This window comes from Chiloscyllium plagiosum, unplaced genomic scaffold, assembly GCF_037043375.1.
Source record: "Chiloscyllium plagiosum isolate Xiang-an unplaced genomic scaffold, Cpla_swu_hap1 HiC_scaffold_6, whole genome shotgun sequence".
Lineage (NCBI taxonomy): Eukaryota > Metazoa > Chordata > Chondrichthyes > Orectolobiformes > Hemiscylliidae > Chiloscyllium > Chiloscyllium plagiosum.
Window position 1 is genome coordinate 109254361 of NW_028270144.1, and position 27210 is coordinate 109281570.

General features: G+C 44.2%; 1 protein-coding gene across 1 annotated transcript; it reads right to left on the reverse strand.

Annotated features, from left to right (window-relative positions):
* Window positions 1-10255: 10255 nt before the first annotated feature.
* Window positions 10256-24277, reverse strand: LOC122551075 (nucleoside hydrolase-like). Its single transcript, XM_087987806.1, has 6 exons — window positions 24161-24277; window positions 21914-22104; window positions 16646-16825; window positions 13439-13550; window positions 12307-12443; window positions 10256-11913 (listed from the first exon to the last, which is right to left on the reverse strand). The coding sequence occupies exons 2-6, from the start codon at window positions 22094-22096 to the stop codon at window positions 11566-11568; spliced, it is 960 nt and encodes a 319-aa protein (XP_087843932.1). The 5' UTR covers window positions 22097-22104; window positions 24161-24277; the 3' UTR covers window positions 10256-11565.
* Window positions 24278-27210: the final 2933 nt, after the last annotated feature.

The window sequence follows — 27210 nt, forward strand, 5'->3', positions numbered from 1 at the left end:
CAGAGGCTCAAACACTCTTGACCATTGCTTCACAACCATCAGAGACACCTACCGCGCCATGCCCCACCCATATTGTGGTAAATCAGACCGTAAGGCTGTGCTTTTTCTCTCGGCTTACAAGCAGAAACTGAAACATGAGGATCCGCTGGAGAAAGTCATGCAGTGCTGGCCTGAGGCAATAGCTGAGCTCCTACATGACAGCTTGGAGTTGGTGGACTGGTCCATGTTCAAGAACTCAGCGGCCAACCTAAATGAGTATGTCACTACTGTTACAGACATCATCTGTAAGTGTGTAGAGGATTGTTTGCCAAAGAAGTTAATCTGTGTGTTCCCCAACCAGAAACCATGGATGAACCGAGAGATCCACCCCCTATTGATGCCCAGGTCTGAGGTGTTCAGGTAAGTGACCCTGACCAAGACAGGAAATCAAGGTACAATCTCCACAAAGTCATCAGGGACACCAAGAGCCAATACCAGAGTAAACTAGAGTCCCACATTCATTAACTGTGGCAAGGCTTACACAATATAAAGGGCTACAATGTGAAGTCGAGTAGAATCGCTGACAACGATGTATCTATCCCCAGTGAACTCAATGCATTCTATGCTGGTTTTGAACAGAAGGTCAATGAAATGATGTCACCTACCCCAACAGCCTCAGGTGCACGTGTACCCACCGTCACTGTCACAAAACGGCCTTCTTGAGAGTCAACTCACAAAAAGTGTCTGGCCCGGATGTGTACTCAGATCCAGCGTGAACCAGCTGGTAGGTAGATATCTTTAACCCCTCCTTACTCTGAAGTGAGCTTCCCACCTGCTTCAAGAAGACCACAATCATCCTCATGCTGAAGAAGAATCTGGCAATGTATCTCAATGCCTACTGCCCGGTGGCTCTGATACCCATCATTATGAAGTGCTTGGAGAGATTAGTAATGGCGCATGCCAACCCTGTCCTCCCAGATTGCCTTGATCCACGACAATTCGCCTACTGTCACAATAGGCCCACGGCAGATGCCATCTTCCTGGCCTACACTCATCACTGGAACATCTGAGTAACAAGGACACCTACATCAGTCTCTTATTTATTGTCTTCAGCTTTACCTTGAACATCATAATTCCAAAAAAACTAATCTCCAAACTCTGAGACCTGGGACTCTGCTCCTCCCTCTGCAACTTGAGCATAGAATCCCTACTGTACAGACCGCAATCAGTAAGGATAGGTCACAACACCTCCTCCACGATAATCCTCAACACTGTTGTCCTCAGTGTTGCTTACTCAGGGCTGCATACTCAGTCTCTTACTATACTCCTTTAACATTCACAACTGTGTGGCCAAATCCGGCTCTAACTCCATTGACAAATTTACTGATGACACCAATAAAGTGGGTCAGATCTGAAATGACAATGAGACAGAGTACAGTAAAGAGATAGAGAACTAAGTGGCATAATTTAAAGACAACAATCTCTCCCTGAATGTCAGTAAAATGAAGGAGCTGGTCATTGACTTCAGGAAGTGGAGTGAAGGACATGCCCCTGTATCAATGGTGCTGAGATGGAGATGGTCGAGAGTTTCAGTTTCCTCGGGGTAAATATCACCAACGATCTGTCCTGGTCCATCTACAACACCACTACAGTTTAGAAAGTAGACCAATGCCTCAACTTCTTCAGGACGCTAAGGAAATTTAGCATCTCCACAGTGACTCTTACCGTTTTTTATAGATGCACCATAGAAAGCATCTTATCCAGATACATCACAGCTTGGTATGGCAACTGCTCTGTCCGACTGCAAGAAAACAGCCCAGTCCATCACAAAAACCAGCCTTCCTTCCAGTTACTCTATCTATGCTTCCCGCTGCCTTGAGAAAGCAGCCAGCATCATCAAGGACCCCTCCCACCAACAGATTTAAGAACAGCTTCTTCCTCACTGTTATCAGACTAATGAAAGGGCTTCTTGTGTATTAGACCTGACCTTCCTTTCTCTGTACCTTCTCTGTCGCTGTCACACGATATTGTGCACTCTGTTCTATTAGCTTGATATTTATGCAAGGTATGATTTGTCTGGATAGTGCACAGATCAATACTTTTCACTGTATCTCGGTTCATGTGACAATAATGAAGCAAATCAAATCAAATCCAATACCAGTGTGCAGCTGCCCAGTGGGCCTGCAGTACCGATGGGACAGGACATATTCAGAGATGATGGCGGTCATGCCAGGGACCTTATTGCCTGTAGGATGTGACTCTGTGGTCATGACTATGTCAGGCTGTTGCTTGTCTAGTCTGGAATCCATCCCTCCCAGTGTTGGCACTGCTTCCCAGATCCTCAGAAGGAGGACTTTGTAGACCTGACAGATTGTCATTGCTATTTCCTTTATGGTTGGTGCCTTCTGGTTTGACTGGTTACATTTCTTTTTCGAGACTTCATCACAATTGTTAAACTGAATGGCTTGCTCGGCCATTTCAGAGGGCAGTAGAGAGTCACCACATTGCTGTAGCTCTGGAGTCACATGTAGGCCAGACCAGGTAAGGATGGCAGTTTCCTTCCTTTTAGGACATTAGTGAACCAGCTGGGTTTTTCTGACAATCGACAATAGTTTCATGGTCATCATTAGACTCTTATTTCCAGATATTTATTGAATTCAAAGTCTACTGTCTGCCACGGCAGGATTCAAACCGCATCCCTAGAACATTACCTGAATTTCAAAATTGATTAGCAAGCAACAATACTATTTGGCCATCACAACCCATTTAAACTGTAATAACTAAGCCATTGTGATGCTTGATAGGCAGCCTCAAAGCTGATGGTCTCGCTGATGAATGGAAGGAGGTGGAACCATAAGGTTGGGAACAGGTATCCAGGGCTGCCACTGAAACCACAAGCCTTTATGTAAGCTGGCCCACATTAGGAGTCACGTTTCCCCTCATTTCTGGTGACCTAAAGCCCATGGAGTCTATTTACTGTAGCAGCTGCCTGAGCCAGATATACATTTGGCTATGTGTCACCAACATGGCTGCAGTGTCATCATCTTTTTCATCTGATACAAGTTAAAGAATAAAATACAATGATTGAGGTGCTTTCAAAGTATATCCCCAGCAATAAGGAAATGGTAACTCAAGTAAAGACGGTTAGCAACAGTAGTTTGGTATAATTTGCATGCAAATATAATTGAACATCCTAAGCTTTAGGTATTCATAGAATTGTAAGTCTGTACCGCCAAAACTAAGCTAAATTTACGCCACTTGCCAGCACTTACTTAGAGCTGCGAATGGTATGACATTTCACGCACTCGTCATTTTAAGTGATGTGAGGTTCCTCACCTTAACAACGCTCCTAGACAGTGCTTTCCAGATTTCTCACCACACTCTGAGGAAACAAATACCTTTCCTCAAAATCCCTAAGAACTTTCTCTTTTCACATAAAAAATGCACTCCTCTGTTTGTAACCCTTCAACGATCATGGACTATAAATATTCCTGATGAAGGGTTTATGCCTGAAACGTCGACTCCCCTGTTTTTTGGATGCTGCCTAATCTGTTGTGCTTTTCCAGCACCACACTTTTTGACTCTGATGTCCAGCATCTGTAGTCCTCACTTTCTCTCAGTCACGATCAATATTGTGTAGTGATTGTTACAAAGTCAGCCAGGTGGGCCTAATCGAATATGGGTTCCCTGATTGGGGCTGTTAACCTGGTCCAATCAGGAAGCCCTGGCTGATAGATATAAGCATGAATGGGCCGAAAGGTGTGCCAGGATAGCCCACTGGTCGGAGGTGCAACGGGGTGGGTGAGAGCCCAATGGTACCTAGGGGCAGACTGAGAGCCAGAAGGCGGGTAGCCGTCCTCGGCGCTGTCACCCCGGGCAGGTACCGGGGCGGACTGCCCCAGAGGTGGTCAAAAGGTGCTGAGGGTGGTTAGTGAAGCCGGAAGGTGGGTAGGCCGTCCTGACTGCTGTCACCCTGGGCGGGTACCGGGGCGGGCTGTCCTAGAGGTGGTCGAAAGGTGTGTCAGGGCGGACCGAGAACTGGAAGGGGCATGGGGTGGACCGAGAACCGGAAGGTGGGTAGGGGCGGGCTGCCTTAGAGCGGTCGGAAGGTGGGAGGGGCGGGGGCTTGCTGGGTCTGTATTGTCTGCACTTTTGTATGTAACGGTATTGTCTAATGTATAAATGTCATTGTCACTGTCTTGTCACATGTGGAACTGGGATTTGAGGTTTGTCCTCCTCTCCCTGTAAAATGGTTGAACGGTAGGGTTCGGGGCCTAGCTTTGCTGCTCCTCTCCCTTGTAAAACTGCTGTCTTTTGTGTACAGCTGTCAATGTTTTTTTGTAAACTGTTTTGTAATTTGTTTAATAAAATAAAAAAAAATATAAGCATGAATGTCAGAGGTTCTGTTCACTCTGAGAGCTGGCTATGTGGAAGCCGGACCAGTGTCAAGTACTATGCGCGTGGGACCAAAGGGTGACTTGGTGACGGGATACTGGCCTCTGTGGAATTATTTCAATTGTATTGTTTAAGCATCGTCCTCTTTTGCGAGACTCGGCGGCACAGTGGCTCAGTGGTTAACACTGCTGTCTCACAGCACCAGGGTCCCAGGTTTGATTCCAGCCTTGGGCAACTGTCTGTGTGGAGTTTGCATATTCTCCCCGTGTCTGTGTAGGTTTCCTCCGGGTGCTCCGGTTTCCTCCCACAGTCCAAATATGTGCAGGTTAGGTGAATTGGTCATGCTAAATTTCCTATAGTGTTAGGTGCATTAGGGAAATGGGTCTGGGTGGGTTACTCTTCAGAGGGTCGGTGTGGACTAGTTGGGCCGAAGGGCCTGTTTCCACACTGTTGGGAATCTAATCTAATCTTGGAAGTAGTTTGTGTCGTCAGCTGCTGTTATGTTGAAACAATGAATCTGCTGCAAATCTTATTATGTTACATTTCCACTATGTTCTGATGCAGATAATACAGGGAAGAGTTTTGAAAATTTTATTGTGGAATGGGGTTAATTTGATTGGTGGGAGTAAATAAAGTTGAAATTTTATTTCCAGCTTCAACCCCAGTCAATACATCCATTTCCAGTTGTAATGGAAGTGATGGAGAAGCAGGGCGCCCTCTGGAGGTCAGTAGTCAGTGTTTTTTTAAAAAGGAAGCTGCATGTTTCTGGTTCATTTATTTAAAAAGGGTTAATCAAGTTGCACCAGTCTGTGGAACCATAGCAGGTAAAAATCTGCCAAGGGTCAGATCCATAAAACATATTTACAGTTTTGTTTTCCCAGACCTAAATTAGCTCATCAGTGTCCTTCAACCTCCAACTTCCTCCAGCCTGACTACTGAGACCTCCAACACCCATCCCATGCAGTCTCCGGTCCTCAGCCCTCAAAGTCAATCCTGGAAACATTGATTTGCTCTTTGATCTCTACATTAGCCCCACCACACACAATTCTGACATCTGATTCTCACAGCCTAGGATCTTTGACTCTGTGAAGTCTGATTTCATAGTCTCTGACTTACCTAGCAGCCTCCTTCAAGCAAGAACCATAATGAACATTTTCAAGTCATCTTGCTGTTAAACGCCCTGGGAAAACTTACTGAAAAACCCATCCTTGCTGTATTCATGGCCTTGGGTACATGTGGGGCCCTTGTACAATTAGTGGTTTCAAAACCTTAAAAATATAACCTCAAATGTGTCATGATAATAAAAGCAGAAACTTCTGGACGAACTCAAAAAACCTGACAACATCAGTGGAGAGAGAATGGTAATGTTTTGAGTCAGATATGACTCAGGACACCTCGGGGCTCCTGGATTGCATGCTCAGTTTTCCAGCACTTTGATTTTAACCTCAAAAATATTGACTGTGCTTGAAAATGAGATCTTTAAATGGTTTAACACCTGACTGTATTAGATGCAAATGTCACTACTGAGAAATTATAAGTAGGCCTCACACTTTTAATGTGAATCAGGCAAAAAAGATGGCCATGCAGTTTTCTGAACACTGTTTTCAAAATTCTTTGTGTGGTAACTACAACAATAATCCAACCAGGGATCAGGCTACTTTGGATCTGGTAGTGCGTATAGAGGCTGGTTTCATAAATGATCTCAAAGTAAAAGGGAAAAGGGTCCATAAAGTGGTGGAATGTAGCGCTCAGTTTGAGAATGAGAAACATGGGTTGGAAATAACTGCTTAAACAATTTAACAACTTAAACAAGGGTAATTACATGGGAATGAGGGCAATATTGGCTTGAATGGATTAAGAAAGGGGATTAGCAGAAAATACAGTTAAGAAACATTGGAATACATTCAATAAATTAGAACATGATGCACAGCAACAATATAGCCTGTGAGAAAAAGGACTTAGAAAGACATAACTGGTTTTAGTTAATGAAAGACGTTAAGGATAGTATCAAATTGCAAAAAAAAGCATGTATAATAAGATTAGTGGTAAAGCAAAGGATTAGGAATGTTTTACGAAACAAAAAAGCTGACCAGAAATAATAGAGGGGGAAAAGAAACTGAGTGTAAACTGACGAGTAATATAAAACTAGATGGTAAGAGCTTCTCTAAGTAGAAAGGAAGGTCAAAGTGAACATAGGTAAAAACCTCATCTTCACCATGGATATCCAATCCCTCTACACCTCCATCTGCCATGACCAGGGCCTCCAAGCCCTCCGTTTTTTCCTCTCCAGACGTTCCCAACAGTACCCCTCCACCGACACTCTCATTCGTTTGGCCGAACTGATCCTCACCCTTAACAATTTCTCCTTTGAATCCTCCCACTTCCTCCAGACCAAAGGGGTAGCCATGGGCACACGTACGGGCCCCAGCTATGCCTGTCTCTTTGTTGGCTACGTAGAGCAGTTGATCTTCCGTAATTACACCGGCACCACTCCCCACCTCTTCCTCCGCTACATTGATGACTGCATTGGCGTCACCTCGTGCTCCCGTGAGGAGGTTGAGCAATTCATCAACTTCACCAACGCATTCCACCCTGACCTTAAATTTACCTGGACCATCTCTGACACCTCCCTCCCCTTCCTGGACCTCTCCATCTCCATCAGTGACGACCGACTTGACACTGACATTTTCTACAAACCCACCCACTCCCACAGCTACCTGGATTACACCTCTTCCCACCCTACCTCTTGCAAAAATGCCATCCCGTATTCCCAATTCCTCCGCCTCTGCCGTATCTGCTCCCAGGAGGAGCAGTTCCACCATAGAACACACCAGATGACCTCCTTCTTTAGAGACTGCAATTTCCCTTCCCACATGGTTAAAGATGCCCTCCAACGCATCTCGTCCACATCCCGCACCTCCGCCCTCAGACCCAACCCCTCCAACCGCAACAAGGACAGAACGCCCCTGGTGCTCACCTTCCACCCTACCAACCTTCGCATAAACCAAATCATCCGCCGACATTTCCGCCACCTCCAAACAGACCCCACCACCAGGGATATATTTCCCTCCCCACCCCTCTCCGCCTTCCGCAAAGACCGTTCCCTCCGTGACTACCTGGTCAGGTCCACGCCCCCCTACGACTCACCCTCCCATCCTGGCACTTTCCCCTGCCACCGCAGGAACTGTAAAACCTGTGCCCACACCTCCTCCCTCACCTCCATCCAAGGCCCTAAAGGAGCCTTCCACATCCATCAAAGTTTTACCTGCACATCCACTAATATCATTTATTATATCCGTTGCTCCCGATGCGGTCTCCTCTACATTGGGGAGACTGGGCGCCTCCTAGCAGAGCGCTTTAGGGAACATCTCCGAGACACCCGCACCAATCAACCAAATCGCCCCGTGGCTCAACATTTCAATTCCCCCTCCCACTCTGCCGAGGATATGGAGGTGCTGGGCCTCCTCCACTGCCGCTCCCTCACCACCAGACGCATGGAAGAAGAACGCCTCATCTTCCGCCTCGTAACACTTCAACCCCAGGGCATCAATGTGGATTTCAACAGTTTCCTCATTTCCCCTTCCCCCACCTCATCCTAGTTTCTAACCTCCAGCAACATGATCCCCTGACTTGTCCAGACTTGTCCGACCTGCCCAGCTCCTTTTCCACCTATCCACTCCACCCTCTCCTCCCTGACCTATCACCTTCATCTCCTTCCCCACTGACCTATTGTACTCTATGCTACTCTATCCCCACCCCCACCCTCCTCTAGCTTATCTCTCCACGCTTCAGGCTCTCTGCCTTTATTCCTGATGAAGGGCTTTTGCCCGAAACGTCGATTTTGCCTGTCCTTGGATGCTGCCTGAATTGCTGTGCTCTTCCAGCACCACTGATCCACAAAGTGAACATAGGCCTCTTGGTAAATGAGGCTGACAAAATAGTATTAGCAAACCAGAAAATGGTAGTGAGTTTCAAAGTACTTTGCATCTGTGTTCCAGGCAGAGGAATTGAATAGCATCCCAAAAATGCTAAATGATCAATGGACTAATGAAGGGGATTAAAAACAATGATTTTCACTAGAGAAAACATACTAGGGAGATTAATGGGGCTAGGAACTGATAGGTTCACTGGCATTGTGGGCTGCATACTTGGATTTTAAACAGAAGCAACTGCAAAGATAGTGGCAGCAATCTTCCAAATATTCTTAAATTCTGGAAAATTCCAGAATCTGAAACATGCCATTCAAGGAGAAAGTACATATATCATTAATAAGAGTCAAGGGTTATGTAGGAGAAAATGAGGATTGCAGATGCTGGAGATCAGTGTCGAGAGTGTGGTGCTGGAAAAGCACAGCAGGCCAGGCTGTATCCGCGGAGCAGGAGAATCAACATTTCAAGCATAAAGCAACCCACGTTTCTCACTCTCAAACTGAGTGCTACATTTTACCATTTTATGGGCCCTTTTCCCTTTTACTTTGAGATCATTTATGAAACTAGCCTCTATACACGCTCGTCAAGAGTTATGTGTCAAGGCAAGTAAGTGAAATTGAGAATTGTCACATAATCTATGATCTGATTGAATGGTGGAGCAGATCTAATGGACAAAATGGCCTATTTCTCTTCCTATGTTTCTGTTTTTCCAATGGCTGATTGAATCTTCATTTACCTCCAGTTATTTGAATCCAGCAGGACATTTTTCAATAATATTATATGAAATGAGTCAGAGCCTAAATGGAAATAAATACAATTTAAAGAAATTAGTTGCATACTACTAATTTTTTATTCCTTCACAGCATACAGGGGTACGTTAATTTGTTGCAATCCAATGCTCATCAAACAACATTGGTAAAAATAAATCCCATTTTTGTGAAGATATACTCCTCTATGAGATTAAATGCAGATGGTTTCTGTAACTGAAAATAGAATACTGTGGAAGCTGGAGCTTGGAAATAAAAACAGAAAGCCCTGAGAAGCCCAGCAGGTCAGGCAGCCTCTGCAGAGAGTTCTTTGAGACTGAAGGAGAAGCCATATCCGACTGGGTGGAAGGGTGAACTGTGAGGCAGATGTAGAGATGATTCAGCGTGATTTGGACAAGTTGAGTGAGTGACAAATGCATGGCATACGAAGCATGATGCGGATAAATGTGAGGTCACCAATCCTGCTGGCAGATAAAAATCAGGCAAATTATTATCTGAATGGGTGATAGATTTGGAAAGAGGGAAGTGCAATGCGATTCGGTGTTGTGATGATCTTATGGCTTTAAAAGGTCTTTTTTTCCCTTTTTTTAATGGAGAAAAGTTGAGTTAGAAATGGCAGACAGTCTGCTCCAAAGCCAATAAAGTAAATAGCTGGTGAGACCTTGGGTTTTTTTTAAGTTGGAGTATTAGAAGTGGGGTCAAACTTCCATATAACCAGGGATTTTTAAATTAGTTTTAGCCTTCAGTAGCAGTTGCTGGGATCCATTGAAGCTGGATGTGAAAGCTCTTATTCCTCTCTCTGTTCCAGCTAAAACCTGGGGTTCTCTTCCTGCTGCTAGAATTGCATGTGAGACAATCTATTTTACTGAATTTGCCTTTGTGAAGGTTGTGTTTATGGGGTTACTATGTTGGAACAATTACTTAGTAGTAGTTAATATATCTTCAGCACCCGTTTAAGTGGACCAAGTATCGGGAGATAAGCATAGACTCTTATTCTTCCCAGGGATCCGAAAGAAATGATGCTCATACAGCTCTCCAAGCTTTCAGCATCTCTCTGAATGGTAGCTATAATATCCAATGAGTCTTCATCCACTTAGTTATTTGAACAAAGGAGGACATTTCTCAATAAACGTAATGAACTGAATCAGGCTCCAGATGGAAATAAATACAACTGAAAACAGATAGTTGCACGCATCTCTCATTTTTATTGATTCACAACATACAAGAGCGCGTTTATCCATTACTATCCAATGCTAGTACATCTGATTAAATAAAAGCAAAGCTCTTTTTAAAAAATCAAACATATCTCTCTATGAGATTAAATACATCAATTTTCATAACTAAAGGCAAAATATTACAGATGCTGGAGATGAAAATAAAAATAGAAAGTGCTGGAGAAACTCAGCAGACCTAGCAGCATATAGGAAGAGAGACACAGAGTTAATGTTGAGTCCAGTATGACTACTTCTTCAGTCCCAAAGAACTCCATTCAGATGCTGCCAGATCTGTTGACTTTCTCCAGCACTGTTTTTATTTCAGCTCCCATAACTGTATTGATCCTTGCATCAAATTCAGATAACTAGTAAAACAAAGAAAGCGAAATGGTTTTCTTGAAATTCGAACCTCTAAAGCCAAAGCATAATCAGCTGGTTAATGCTGTAATAATTAATAAAAGCAACCAGTGCCTTTAAACTGGTAAAGCATCCCAGGGCACTTAATAGAATACTGTTAAGTAAATTTGACACCAAGCGACATAAGGAGATATTAGGTCGGATGCCCAAATGTTTGGTCACATTGGTAGGATTTATATAGCATCTTAGAGGGAAAAGAAAGGCAGGGTGGTGTATGGACGTAATTCCAGAGCTTAGGGAGGAGACAGCTAACAATCGAGCAATGGAAGGCAGCATACATGTGGCTGGAATGGAAGGATTACAGAATCTCAGAGGATTGTAGAGATAGGGAATGATTTGAAGACAAGGATAAGAAGCTAATGTAGGTAAGAAGCATAGGGATGAATGGGTGGGTGGGTGATAAAAACAAGGACTGCAGATGCTAGAAACCAGAGTCTAGATTAGAGTGGTGCTGGAAAAGCACAGCAAGTCAGGCAGCATCCGAGGAGCAGGAAAATCGACATTTAGGGCAAAAGCCCTTCGTCAGGGTGGGTGTGTGGTCAGGTAAAGATTAATCAGGTTCATTGGGAGTTTGTTTTGCATGACCCCAGTTGTACAGAAGGAGAAAGATGGAATGCCTGCAGAAGAGCATTAGAATAATCAACTTTGAGAGATGGTAAAGGCATGAATGAAAGTTTTCATAGCAGATGAGTTGATGCCAGGCAGACACAAGCAGTGTAACTGTGATAAAGGTATTAGCAATGTATCAGCATGTTGTCTAAATTTGGCTAAGTTTGTACTGCATTAGAGTTTACTTCCTAAATAATACAACATGAAATATATGTTCACTTTTCCTTTCTTTCCCCATTAAAAGCTTGCAGCATCCTATTTCACAGCATTAACCAACAGTTGCTTAAACTTTTCCATGTCACATTTCAGAAAGACAACAGCTTTGTGCTTTAGTTTCAGGAGATCAAGGGTATCTAGAACCATCATCCCTCTGGTCAATGCTCCATGCAGTTCCACACTTACCCCATACACTGCATGTTCAGTGACAACAGACTCATCAATTGCAGCAGCCATTGCATAGGAATCACAGGACACAAACCCCTGTCCAAAATACAACTCTTTGTTGCCTTGATCATCTTTGACATACTGAGTAGTAAGTGCAGTTATATTCTTCATGAATCGAGCTTTTTCAGTATTTTGATTTATCCATTTATGAAAAAAGTCCTGCAATTCAAGAGAAAAGGTGATAATATTTCATTCACTGAAAGAGCATCTAGCCCAGACATCAATAATATTTTGAATAACGGCAGATAAGGGACTGGGGTGTTCAAGAACAATGGTAGTCTTCTTCTTTACAGGTCAGCAGGTTGATTAAAAAACAAACTGTCTGCTCACTTTGGAAGTCTCTGAGGGCTTTTCGTTCCTCACTGGTGTTAATTACCTTTTACAGAGTAGTGATGCTAGGATTACAAACCTGGAGCCAATCAAAGAGGCCAGCAGCTTCCTGAGACAGTATCTCCTCCCAAGTGACAGACAGAGTATTAAAAGGCTGTGGGGGTAGCTGACAAATTGTGCCCCAAATCCTGAGATTGTTGCTGCATATTTTGAAGAACTTACCCACGGTAATCGATGACGGAGACTGTATTCCCAGGTGGCAATGTGAGTGGGGCATGTAAAGTGGCTGAGGACAATGGAAGCTGCTTCTGGGTCAGTAACAAAGTTAAACTCACTGCAGACTCTCACATTCCCTCGGGCTGAAAATAAAGCAGACATCGTAAATGTTGAGAACACGATAATTGACATAATGTAGCGGTAATTGGCCATCTTGGAGGTTAGACCTTTACTAAGCTTCAGATGGAAAGGGTGGAGGGTGGCCTTCCTGCCTGAAGATCTACAGAAACTCTTAGGAAACTGCTCAAGGCTATCTTTAGAACTACATCTTATCATTGGTGAATCAACTGCCCAGCAAATTCAGTAAAGCTTGGCTGTGGCCTACTGAGGGGGTGAAGACATAGGTATCTCTCATTCCATACACTCTGCAACTGATCAAGGGGAGACCTTAGTGTGAAGCTATTCTCTTGCCTTTTAAATTGACCCACTCACCCACTTCGCCAAGGTCCTGGTTTATTATCCCCAATGTCCTCACACTTACCTCTCTCCAGCGTTCTATTGTTAATCCCTGCTGAAGATCTCAGTGCAGTACTAGCTCTGGCCTTCTGTCCCAGTGGGGTTGACACTACTGGATAGTTTGCAGCCACTGATTTGTCAGCAGCTCTTGGGATGGGATATCTATACTCCAAGGCGAAAGTGAAGACTGTAGATGCTGGAGATCAGAGTCAAGATTAGAGTGGTGCTGGAAAAGCACAGCAGGTCAGGCAGCATCCTGACCTCATTCCTGATGAAGGGCTTTTGCCCGAAATGTTGATTTTCCTGCTCCTCGGATGCTGCCTGACCTGCTGTGCTTGTCTACACTGCAACACTATTACTTCAATGGGAGCATATCACTGCCCCAGGAAATGTTGAATCATTGCAACATTCCATTGGGTCTCCTGAAAATGAACAACATAAAGTTCCCACCGGTTTTCAGTAGCCTCCCCCCCCAACTGATCATAATATTACATTCCATCCACCAACTCTCTTCCTCTCTCTCTCTCCTGATGCTGTCAGACCTGCTCTGTACTTCCATCATTTGCTGTTCAAGTCAGATTTCTAGCCTCCACAGTATTTTGCTTCAGTAAAGGAGACCTACCTTCCATGTTTCCTCCCATGATGTACAAAGATTTCAGTTTTGTTGGGAAAGTGGGGTCCATTTTTGCAGCCAGGGCCACATTGGTCAGGGGTCCAACAGCAACAAGACAGACCTACAAGATGATGCAATGTCTGAGGATAGTAACAGTGAGGCGTTCATTCCTTTGTACATTGTAATAGTAAAAAGCTTTTGCTGAATTCAAAGTAAAACCTATTGCAATGTTCATAAATGTTTTCAGGAATACCGCACTGCATATCAGACATACAATGTTTCAATGAGAATGCGACTCTGTTTGACCTACTTAAGATCTACAAGTAAATAAACATAAAAATTCGAACCAGGCTACTTGATCCCTCCACCATGTCCCACCATTTAATATGACCATGACAAATCTGTTTGCATTTCAAATTGCATATTCCTGTCTACCTGTGATAACCTTTGATTTTCTCACCCAACAAGAATCTACCAATCTTTCCTCTAAATGTATTCAATGGCCCTGCCTCCACTGCCATCTGAGATGGAGAAATCCAAAGTCAAACAACATAAAAACATTCTCGTCTCTTTCCTAAATGGGCATGTGTTCATTGTTAAACAGTGCCCCCTAGTGCCAGAACTGTGACAAGAGGAAATATCCTTTCTCCATCCAAGTTACCAACACTATTGAGGATCTTATATACTTCAACCAAACCGCGCTTCACTCTAAACTCCAGTGGAAACAATCCCAGTCTGTCCAACTTATCCTCATCATATAAACTGCTCAAACCAGGGATCAATCTAGTAATCTAGCCAAACCGTTACTACCTGATGCCTGGAGGAATAATGCCTATATTTCGCTTTGGGACCCTGCAACCACACAGGATCAATGTGGATCTCAACACTTCCTCATTTCCCCTCTCCCCACATTATCCTAGTCCCAAGCCTCCAACTTGGCACCGCCCTCCAGACCTGTCCATCATGCCACCTTTGACCTATCACCTTCTCCATCACCTTCATCCACCTATCGCTTTCTTAGCTACCTTCTTGCCCCGAACACCCTCCCCAACCCAATTTATCTGTCAGCCCCAGCTCACAAGTCTCATTCCTGATGAAGGGCTTATGCCTGAAACTTCAATTCTCCTGTTCCTTGGATGCTGCCTGACCTGCTGTGCTTTTGCAGTAATCCACTCTCGACTCTGATCTCCAGCATCTGCAGTCTTCACTTTCTCCTAATCAATCTAGTAAAGTATCTTTGAACCATCTCAAAGATGTTCATCTCCTTCCTTAAAAAAAGGAGGCCAAAATTGCACAAGGGATTCAAGATCTCATTAATGCCCTCTGTAACAGAAGTTTAACATCCTTGTGTTCATGTTCTATTCATCTTGTAATAAAGAATAGCATCCCATTATCTTTCTTAATTACTTGCTGAACCTGCGTATGAACATTTTGTGACTCATGCAGTGGAATAACAAGATCACTCTGCAGCTCTGAATTCTGCAGTCACTTTCTATTTAAAGTAATCCTCTGCTTTTTTATTCTTCCTTCCAAAGTAAGTAACTTCACACTTCCTACTTTATACTCGGTTAGAATTTTGCATACTCACAGCCTGTGTGTCTCCATCTCCAACACATCCACTTCACAACTTACTGTCCTATCCATCTTTGTCTCAGCTATCATTCTCTTTCTCCAAGTTATTGATATAAACTGCACAAAAAAGCAGAGGTCCCTGCACAGACCCTGTGTGACTCCACTCATCACATCGTGTTAATAAAATTGTTTTGTTACTGGAGACAACACAGATCCCTTTTGAATAGCTCACATTCCTCATTTACAAAAACACAATGAAACGCCGGCATAAACTTTAATTAATATGTTCAAATATTATTCCCTGTAAGTATAATCTTGACTTGTTCATGATTACAATAGTTTAGCTATAGCACAGGACATTTTGTTCTTGAGAAGTTGAGCACATAACTCAATTATGTTTTACACAGAAATATCACTACTTCCAAATTTATTTTATGCTTCTGCTGAGATAACCCTGTCAAGATCCTCTCTTTATTTACATAGGCCTGCTCCAATTATAAAAAACAAGTTCACTCCAGTCTCCTGCCACGTGTCCTTAAAGTATTTATAGACTTTGACTGCTAAGTGTTGCTTTCCCAACTACCTTGCTATCATCAAGTCTTCTGGCACTATTCATGTCGCCAATGACAACATCAAGATCAAAGCCAAAGGCTCTGTAATCTCCTCCTTAGCCTCCCAGAGAATCCTAGGATAAATTCCATCTGGCCCAGGGGGCTTATCTATTTTCACACTTTCCAGAATTGCTAACACCTCCTCCTTATGAACCTCAATCCCATCTAGTCTAATAGCCCGTACCTCAGTATTCTCTTTGACAACATTGTCTTTTTCCAGTGTGAATACCGATGAAAGATATTCATTTAGCACCTCACCTATCTCCTCGGACTCCATGCACAACTTCCCAGTACTGTCCTTGACTAGCCCTAATCTTACTCTAGTCATTTTTTTATTCCTGACATATCTATAAAAAGCTTTAGGATTTTCCTTGATCCTACCTGTCAAAAACTTCCCATGTCCCCTCCTGGCTCTTTTTAGCTCTCTCTTTAGATCTTTCCTGGCTAACGTGTAACTCTTAAATGCCCTAACTGAGCCTTCACATCTCACCTTTACATAAGCCTCCTTTTTCCTCTTGACAAGAGGATCAACTTCTTCAGTAAACCACGGCTCCCTTGCTCGACCACTTCCTCCCTGCCTGACAGGTACATAGTTATCAAGGACACACAGTAACTGTTCCTTGAACAAGCTCCACATTTCAATTGTGCCCATCCCCTGCAGTTTCCTTCCCCATCCCTTGCATCCTGAATCTTGCCTAATTGCATCATAATTCCCTTTACACTAGCTAGAACTCTTGTCCTGTGGTATATACCAATCATTTTCCATCACTAACGTAAAAAATAGAGAAGGTTCATTTGCGAAGGGACCAAAAACATTGTTAGATTTCAATGGGAATGCACAGAGGTTAAACTGAGGTGGCAGAGAAAATGTACAATCCTCCTCGCAGCCTATCTATCTGACTCTTCATGTGGCAGAGACTGCAGAACGTACATTAGATTTACAGAGATGTCTCAAAAGACACGAAGCAGAAAGGAAGCAGGTCACCCTCAATCCCAAGGCACAACCCTTGAACGAGGGAAGACGACATCTCACCTGGCCAACATGCTTATTGACTATTCTTATCATGGCATTCACTGCATGCTCAGCTTGGATGTGTTCCAGCCCTGGAGCATTCGGGTCTGGAACATCACCCAGACCATCCTTTCCATGATAAGCAGAATCATGGAGACGTTCTCCAAGGAGCGAGGTACCTGCACCCCGGTATACAGGAATCTGTGCAAACATGGAAACGTAGTTTTCAGAAATTCTGAGCATACATCACATTGGTTCTTCAGAAAGTACATGCAAGAAAGATGATTAATAATTTTATTGAACAGCTTTCCTGAATTATTTCATTGTTAATTGGACAGATAGTGAGTATTGTTAAAAACTCAGGCAGTTTCTAGATTAGTCTTCTTGGCATTTACTAAGCTACAAATAGGGACAGTACAACTGACTCCAATTCTTCAAATTAGGAAATGAAGAAATCAAACACATTCCAAATTGTTGATTATTCAAATCCTGATTTAATGTTGCCCCATTTAGCATTATTTTGTTTTTAAGATTTAAGTGTTCTAGTTTATAAAGTTTCTTTACTTTAAGTTATGGAGCCTCAAATCTATTAAACATCTGTTGAGAGCATCATTATTTTTATCTTCCCTCATTTCCGGTTTGGAACTGTGAGTTGAAATTGAGAATTGAACTTTGTTTAAAGAGAAACACGGGAGACTGTTTGCTGGTGTTTGCTGTTGGAAATCAGCCTGGAACAACAAAGCAGGTTAATTAATGCTCCAAGAACACTATAGAGTTATATAGACATACAGCAGGGAAACAGACCCTTTGGTCCAACCAGTCCATGCCAAACATAATCCCAAACGAAACTAGTCCCACCTGTCTGCCCCTGGCCCGCATCCATCCAAACCTTTCTTTTTCATGTACGTAACCAAATGACTTTTAAATATTATAATTTTACCTTCATCTACCACTTCCTCAGGAAGTTCATTCCCCACACTAATCACCTTCTGTGTTAAAAAAAATTGCCCCCCTCCATATTGTCTTTTTAAAATCTCTCTCCTCTCACCTGACAAAATGTGCCCCCTCGTCTTGAAATCACCCACCCTGGGGAAAAGACCTTGGGGAAACTACCATTAACTCTATCCATACCCCTGTAAAGTAATGACTTTATAAACTTCTGTAAGGTCGCCTCTCAACTTCATACACTCCAGTGAAAAAAGTCCTAACCTGTCCAGAGGAACCATTACAAAGATGTTGTTATGCTCAGGGACCGGCAGCTGGTTGGATGCTGAGTTGGTCAACCAAGGGAGGACTAATGATGGCCAGCCAACTGCAGAATGTTGGAAAATGAGGAGGAAAAGGTGAGCTATCTCTGACTGGGTTTTGTGCAGGAAGCAGTTTTTGCTTTAGCAGCTGCTGCACTGGGCTAGGTTTTTGTTTTTGCTTTCTCTAGTTATTATTCTCCAGTTACCAATTTGGTGAAAGTTTTTTTTTAAAAAATTCCAGTTGTAAGAAACCAGTAAAAGTCTCCACAGGTCTGCAGAAGCTGTTCGCATTGACTGGTGACTTTGGAATTCAAGCAAGATATACACAATCACCCAAGGACTTCACAAAGGCCTGGTATTCATCACTGAGACAGTCATCCCTCGAACTGGCAACTTACAATTCTTTTATTTATAAAAAAAATTATCCCTTAATTCTGTCAATCAGAGGTAGTCAAGGTTTGTTATCACAAAAGGATTGTGCTTAGATTGTAGATAAGAGTTACATTGCCTTATTGTTTATCTGTGTTCTGCTAAAGTCTTATTAAATTGATGATTTTTGTTTAAATTAAACTTGGTGTAAAGATCTATCATTTGTTAATCTGTTCAGAAACAACTGAATGATTTTCAGGGTGGTTAATGTTTTAAATTCGCTGTATTGCCAACTCAGTAATCATGAGGCTGATTTGGTTTGGCTTGCCCCGGCCCAGTTCCGTCACCGCGCCTAACCCCGCCCCCCGGCCCAGTTCCGTCACCGCGCCTAACCCCGCCCCCCGGCCCAGTTCCGTCACCGCGCCTAACCCCGCCCCCCGGCCGAGTCCCGTCACCGCGCCTAACCCCGCCCCCCCGCCGACCTCTGTCCCCGCTCCCAGGCCTAACCCCGCCCCCACATCCAGCTCCAGTCCCACACCAGGTCCTAGCTCCCCGCCCTGCCGTGTGTTCACCATCCCTCCGGACCTGCCCCTCTCTGAGGATGAGAGATCAGTCCTCAGGAGGGGTCTCACCTTCGTTCCCACACGTTCTCGGGTCAATGAATTCAATACACGGAGTGACATTGAACGATTCTTCCGCCGCCTTCGCCTCCATGCCTTCTTTTTCAATCAAGACCCTCACCCACCCTCTGACGACCCCTTCTCCAACCTCCAACACACCCCGTCCACCTGGACACCCCGTGCTGGCCTCCTACCTGCCCTCGACCTCTTTATTGCAAACTGCCGCCGCGATATTAACCGCTACCTGAACTCCCACACCCCTCCCACCCACTCCAACCTCTCACCCTCGGAACGCACAGCCCTCCACTCCCTCCGTTCCAACCCCAACCTCACCATCAAACCAGCTGACAAGGGAGGCGCAGTAGTAGTTTGGCGCACCGACCTCTACACCGCTGAGGCCAAACGCCAGCTCGCAGATACCTCCTCCTACTGCCCCCTTGACCATGACCCCACCCCCCACCACCAAACCATCATCTCCCAGACCGTCCATAACCTCATCACCTCAGGGGACCTCCCATCCACCGCCTCCAACCTCATAGTACCACAACCCCGCACCGCCCGCTTCTACCTCCTGCCCAAAATCCACAAACCTGACTGCCCCGGACGACCCATCGTCTCAGCCTGCTCCTGCCCCACCGAACTCATCTCCTCCTACCTCGACACGGTCCTGTCCCCATTAGTCCAAGAACTCCCCACCTACGTCCGTGACACCACCCACGCCCTCCACCTCCTCCAGGATTTCCGCTTCCCCGGTCCCCAACGCCTCATCTTCACCATGGACATCCAGTCCCTGTACACCTCCATCCCCCATCACGAAGGACTCAAAGCACTCCGCTTCTTCCTTTCCCGCCGTACCACCCAGTACCCTTCCACCGACACCCTCCTTCGACTGACTGAACTGGTCCTCACCCTGAACAACTTTTCTTTCCAATCCTCCCACTTTCTCCAAACAAAAGGGGTAGCCATGGGCACCCGCATGGGCCCCAGCTATGCCTGCCTCTTCGTAGGGTATGTGGAACAATCCATCTTCCGCAACTACACTGGCCCCACCCCCCATCTTTTCCTCCGCTACATTGATGACTGTATCGGCGCTACCTCGTGCTCCCACGAGGAGGTTGAACAGTTCATCCACTACACTAACACCTTCCACCCCGACCTCAAATTCACCTGGACAGTCTCGGACTCCTCCCTCCCCTTCCTAGACCTTTCTGTTTCTATCTCAGACGACCGAATCAACACGGACATCTACTACAAACCGACCGACTCCCACAGCTACCTGGAGTACACCTCCTCCCACCCCGCCCCCTGTAAAAACGCCATCCCATTCTCCCAATTCCTTCGTCTCCGCCGCATCTGCTCCCAGGAGGACCAGTTCAAAATACGCACAACACAGACGGCCTCCTTCTTCAAGGACCGCAATTTCCCCCCCGACGTGATCGACGATGCCCTCCACCGCATCTCCTCCACTTCCCGCTCCTCCGCCCTTGAGCCCCGCCCCTCCAACCGCCACCAGGACAGAACCCCACTGGTCCTCACGTACCACCCCACCAATCTCCATGTACAGCGCATCATCCGCCGTCACTTCCGCCACCTCCAAACGGACCCCACCACCAAGGATATATTTCCCTCCCCTCCTCTATCAGCTTTCCGTAGAGACCACTCCCTCCGCGACTCCCTTGTCAGATCCATACCCCCACCAACCCAACCTCCACTCCCGGCACCTTCCCTTGCAACCGCAGGAGGTGCAACACTTGCGCCCACACCTCCCCCCTCACTTCTCTCCAAGGCCCCAAAGGAAACTTCCATATCCGCCACAGATTCACCTGCACCTCCACCCACATTATCTACTGCATCCGCTGCAGCCGGTGAGGCCTCCTCTATATTGGGGAGACAGGCCGCCTACTTGCGGAGCGATTCAGAGAGCACCTCTGGGCCACCCGGACGAACCAACCCAATCACCCTGTAGCACAGCATTTCAACTCCCCCTCCCACTCCACCGAGGATATGCAGGTCATTGGACTCATCCACCGCCAAACCACAACAACGCGACGGTCGGAGGAGGAGCGTCTTATCTTCCGACTGGGAACCCTCCAACCACAGGGGATGAACTTGGACTTCACCAGTTTCTTCATCCCCCCTCCCCCCACCTTGTCTCAGCCGAATCCCTCCAGCCCGGCACCGCCTTCCTGACCTGCAGTCTTCTTCTTGACCTCTCCGCCTCCACCCTACTCCGACCTATCACCCTCACCTTGACCTCTTTCCACCTATCACATTTCCAACGCCCCTCCTCCAAGTCCCTCCTCCCTACCTTTTATCTTCTCCTGCTGAACACTCTCTGCTCATTCCTGAAGAAGGGCATGTGCCCGAAACATCGAATCTTCTGTTCCCTAGATGCTGCCTGACCTGCTGTGCTGTTCCAGCAATAAAGTTTCAGCTTTGATCTCCAGCGTCTGCAGACCTCACTTTCTCCTCAAAGATTTCAACCATCCATGTCATAACACATACTTTACTGCACATGACTGATTGACACAAACTCTCTTGCTCCCCAGCTTGTGCCATGCCAATTCCCACACCACCACCCAAGGGTTGCACCAGGAAGCTTTTATTCATCAGGCTTCAGGCTGCCACTGGAACCAATGCATGGATCTTGTCACATATTAGCTACTGTCTGATAGCATCTTCTTACACATGTAGCAGTGCCCCTTCCAGGCGGCAGCCACTGCCTTTAGGACCTGCTCGGACAGGATTGTACTGGTCGTCTTGGGTAATGTAGGGCCTCGGCCTGTCAGCTAGGACAAGGAAGGTAGTTGGTTCAGACTGACTTTGCTTTCCAAATCAATTACTGAATAGCAGAGTGGGCTTCAGGGGCTGAATGGTCTGCTGCTGTTCCTGTTTTGTGTGTTTGTACCAAACAGAAACAATAGGGCAGCGTTTTGACAGAAGTAGGATATGTCCAAGCTTTAAGTGAGTTTTGTATTCCTCACTTCTTGTTACTGAACAAAAAAACAGAGTCCCACTTATACAGATTTGTTCCTCTGCTCTTCCACACCTACCTCCATCCTGTTGCAAAGTTGTAACACTCGCAGCACATTTTTGCACACGTTTTCAATGTTTGTGTTTCCGTGAGTACACGTTATACCCAGGATGTGTACATCAGGAGCTGCAAGAGCCATCATCATCGCTTGGGCATCATCCACCCCACAGTCAACATCTAACAGCAACAGCTTCTTTCCCATTGTACAGCCTGAAATGCAGAGCTTTTGTTTGAAAAGGCATTGCTTAACAATGTAAAGTTGAACAGTACTTGATGATTCATTGTTCGAAAATGGATACTTAAGCTAGTTGATAATTCAACCAAGCCAGCCTCCACAACCTACACCCACCCCTCCCCAGCCCAGGGCACTATTATTCCCAGACACATAAACCATCTGAGTGGAGTAGGCCATTTGGCCCTTTGAGTCTGTCCTGACATTCAATAAGATCATGGCTGACCATCCAACTCAGTACCCTGCTCCTGCTTTCTCACTACATCCTTTGAATGTTTTACTAACAACTATACCTACAATTTTCTTGAAAGTCTTCATATTTTGGCCTCAGAATTCCTCAGGCTTACCTGGTGAAGAAAGTCCTCCTCATATCTGTCTTTAAAGATCCATCCTGTGTCCTAAGACTGTAACCACTGGCTCTGGACACCCTGATCATCAAGGACATCCTTCCAGCAACTATGTTGTCTAATCTTGTTAGAAGTTTAGAGGTTTCTATGAGATCTAAACTCCAGTTAATACAGTCTTAAACCAATTCAGCATCTTGCTACCTGCCATTCCAAGGATCTGTCCGGTAAACCTCCTTCACACTCTCTCAATACCCAGAATATTCTTCCACAGATAAGGAGACCAAAAGTGCACACAGAACTCCAAGTTTGGTCTTACCAATGCCATGCACATTTGCATCAAGACATCCCCCCTCCTGCACTCAAATTCTCTCATTAACAACGCTTCATTGACCCTTCCCATTTCAGTTTGTTGCCATTGAGATAATAATCTACCTTCCTGTTTTTGCTACCAAAGTGAATAACCTCATATGTATCCACATTTTACTGTATCTGTCATATATTTGACCACTCACTTAACCTGTCCAAATCACACTGAAACTTCTTGCATCTTCCTCACACCATACAATCCCAGTCAGCTTTGTGTCATCTGAAAATTTGACACACAGTCTCCTCTTCTAAATCATTAATATACATTATGAATAGCTAGATCCAAGTACTGCTCCCTGTGATACCCCACTAGTCATTGCCTGCTACTTCGAAAAATATTTGGTTATTTCTACTGTTTCCTATCTGCCAATAATTCTTTGTCCATTTGAGCACATGACTGCCAATCCCATGTGCTTTAATCTTGCATGCCATTCTCTTAGATTGGACCTTTTCAGAAAACCTTCTGAAACCTTCTGAAAGTCCAAGTAAACCACATCCATTGGCTCCCCTTTGTCTACTCTACTATTACATCCTCACAACATTCCAGCAAATCTGTCAAGCATGGCTTCGCTTTCATAAATCCATCTATCTGATCTTATTACTATTTTACAAGTGCTCACTGTTACAAGTGCTCTGGTGTTACATTTATAATGGACTCTAGAATTTTTCCCACAACTCGGCTGGAATTCACTCATTCAAGTCGGTAATCTGCTGCTTTCCCTCTTCCCTCCAAGACTAGCTCAACAGGCGAGGCGAGTCATCGCTGGAGCCTGGAGCCTGGAGCAGGAACAGATTAAGCTCCGGCTGGGTTGGATTGTGGTCAGAACCTGGAGCGGGAGCAGAGTGAGCCCAGGCCGAATTATCGTCAGAATCTGGAGCGGGAGCAGAGTGAGTATGGGTTGGATTGTGGCCGGAACCTGGAGCAAGAGCAGAGCGAATGGGGGCTGAGCTGTTAGAGGAGTTGTGGGCTAGAGCTGGAGCAGGAGCAGAGCAAGCCAGTCGGGGGGATGAGTCCTGGAGGCGAGTCCTGGACAGAGAGGGCAGCAAGACCTTGTGTTCTGAAGCTTGGTGACCACAGACCCAGTAAAAAAGGACTATAACTTGAATATTTTAAATATACGTTTTATTCTCATTTGGACTTTTTATTCCCATGTCAGTCTACTCTTTTTTTTGCACTATTTCAATTTTATTACAACATTTAAAGTATCTGTACCTCGGTACCCTGTACCCAAGATAGTGCCAAGGAATGACAACACAAACTTTTCATTCAAGTGCACATGACAATAAAATTTATTCTAATTCTAATCCTTCACATACTTACAGAAGCTTTTACTATCCGTTTGTAAAATGCCAGTTGGACGCTCCACAGACCAGGCTCTGGAACCGTGCACTCACTCGACATCTGCATTTGTTTGCAGAGCTGCACTGAAAGCACCCGAATTTATAGCTGCTCCGTTTCTCTGGAACCGCTTAAGTCCCGTCAGTTTACACTGCTTATTCAGTTTACACAATAGAGGGTGTGGTCACACTGCCTAAAGCTAATCTTTCAATTATCCCTCACCTTTGATAATCTGCATCATCTTTAACAGACTTTGCATGGAAACTTGGAAAACATAGGTGGTGGTTAAAAGAAAAGAAATGCACATGATTTGATGAAGGTAAAAAGGTTCACTAATGTGTAATACCATTTCTCAATATATAAAAAAAACTTTAATTAACAGAAGGAAGATCAGAAGTCACATGATACCAGGTTATGGTCCACAAGTTAATTTGAAATCACAAGCTTTCAGAACGTTGCTCCCTCATTTTGTCACAGAGCAGAGGTCAATAGCCCTCTGATAATTAAAACCAAAACACCCACAGAATCTCCCTTCACCTATTAATCTGATAATAGAAGTGTGAAAAGTGGTACTACCGCTTACCCCCCCCAATCAGTTATAAAGGAATGGTTAAATGAAATTGTATTCTTTTACTCACTCTATAATTAACAAGTAACAATTTATTATCTAACTCCCAACAGTGAGCAAATTAACACAATTACCAACACACCAAACAATCCCTCTCTAACTAACTACAATACTTACAGTCAGCTCTGATATAATATATGTTTCGTCAATGTGAATTGGCTTTAACACGATTGAAGAATTTAGACTGTTATTTGTAGAATGTGAACTTTCCTTACCCATATTGGCTGTAATGCAGTTCCGGCCCCATTAGATTAAGTAGCATGGCTATTGCGTGATTTTCTTATAACACAAGATTGCACAAGAATGAAACTATGACATTTTGTCAGAATTGACTGTATTCCAGAATACCATGCTGTTCCAATAACACAGGTCCCACTTGTATAAATCCAAGTAATAAGAAAACAATAAATTAAAACATAGTCTCTCAGAGTTCACATGGAATGTGTCTTGCTGAACTTTCTGTTTCTTCTTGCATCGTCTTCCTCTGTTCAAAATGCCTTCTCAGTCATTTTCTGGTGTCAGGAATGTTACTAAGAGTGCCATATACCTTTATGAACAGATGGTGCTTTTTTTCTGAGAGCTGATAAGTTCTTTCTCTTTGGATGGCTGTTGGCTCTGTCCAATTGCCTCCATTTTTATGCCTGTGCTGACATATTAATTTCTTTACAACTGGATTGGTTCAGGTTGTCAAAACCATCAGATTTAAATTTAATTGACTTTCAAACTGTAAGTGCTTAGTTTAAATTAATTGGCTAAATTTGAACAAACTTGTCATGTAAAATGCTGCTTGGCTGTTCGATACAAAATGTTTTAATCTGTGCACCTGCACTTTAACTGCTGTTCAGACATCTATTTTGGCTCCAAGCACCAAAAAGAACATTGTCTTTTAAAGGGACCATGCAATACTTTCCCCCATTTTACAATTTTACCATTTTTACACACCAACTTTGCAACAGTCAGATGAAGTGAAGGGAAACACATAGAATTTATAGGCAGAGATGCAGAAAAGAAACTCGCTCATTTAAACAGTGCTTTCCAATATTTCTGGTTACAAAATACCTTAGGGTTATGTACAAGATTTACACTTTACCTCCCCACTGACCTACCTTCTCATTCTGACAAACTCCGGAGATGTGCACTCAATGTCAGCTACACTATTTCTTAAGAAAATATGAACACAGCTCTGCACCATAGTTGGGGCATTCCTGTGACCTACATTTTCAATTTCTGAGTTGCAACCTCAGGATCTCTATCATCATCAAAATAATGATAAAGAAATAAGCAAAGATCTAATGGAGCTCAAGCACCAACACCCACCTTATCTCTCTTCACCTATTCAGTGAAGTGCAGAAAAACAATTTGCTTGTGAATGAGCTACTTAATCTATGAGCATTAATTTGTAATAGTGGTAGGAGAGGTATAGATAAGCAAAAGCATAATGAAACACATGGGGAGAGAATTAGCAATGTGGAAAGTTTTAAGAAGGGCCAGGACAGGATACAAAAGGCTTATCTTCTTGAGAGAATCAGTATTGGTTGCAGAGCAGGTCAGTGTTGGGGATCAAACAATGACACTGAGGAGCTAAATTTCAGTGAGGCCGTACAAGGATTTGTGAATGAGAATCGGGGTTTGAACTGGATGTCTCTGAGAACAGGAAGACAATAGAGACTGTACACAAAATGGATAACGGACAAACAAGATTTAGTGCAGAACAGGAACCAGGAAGTAGAATTTTGATTGAGTTAGAATTAATACAAAGTGAAGCTCAGGAGGAACAATGACAGAACTGGAGAAGCTTAGTCTCAAAAATAACAGAAACATGCTTTCCAGGTTCAGTGATCTTGGGAGTGTGGAAAGATTGCAGATGGATTAAGTAACAATGACAGTGAAGTGGTGCTTGAGGTAAATTCAGATCTAAAGAGGCCCAGAGATAATGCAGTCTTAGTTTGAATGAGAACTCAGAAAAGTGAGAAAAAGCTTTGAGGATAGTTTTTCAGTAGCTCTGGACTTGGTAGCTTTTAAATTAGAGAATGTTTTAATCAGGATATAGGACACACAATTGTCCATGATACTTGATTCAGTATGCTAAAGGATCTCAGCCTGAACTGCATATTCAGAGGCAAAGTGATTTGACATGTATTTTCATAATTTTGTTTTAATTTCCCACAACTTATTATGTTTAATTCCTTACACTGCCTGATGCTCTGATCAATAACATGAATATTTGATTTTTCTGTTAGGATTTTGCATTTCAGAAATGTGTGCTTCTATCTGGAGATGAAATTTAGAGCCAGACATTTTGGAAATACTGTTAGAATCAGAATAAGCTTTGGATCAGAAATATGTTCAGCTGTTGATGGGTTCTGAATTTTACTTCTTAGAACATAGAACAGTACAGCATAGA

Bases quoted from the DNA above. Each gene is read 5' to 3' on its own strand.
- LOC122551075 (XM_087987806.1), bottom strand. From the start codon at position 22,096: ATGGGAAAGAAGCTGTTGCTGTTAGATGTTGACTGTGGGGTGGATGAT. The intron at 12,444-13,438 runs GTAGGTCTCCTT...CTTTATTTTCAG, and splicing joins CATGGGAGGAAACATGGAAG to CCCGAGGGAATGTGAGAGTC. The intron at 11,914-12,306 runs GTAAGTTCTTCA...CTTGAATTGCAG, and splicing joins TCCGTCATCGATTACCGTGG to GACTTTTTTCATAAATGGAT.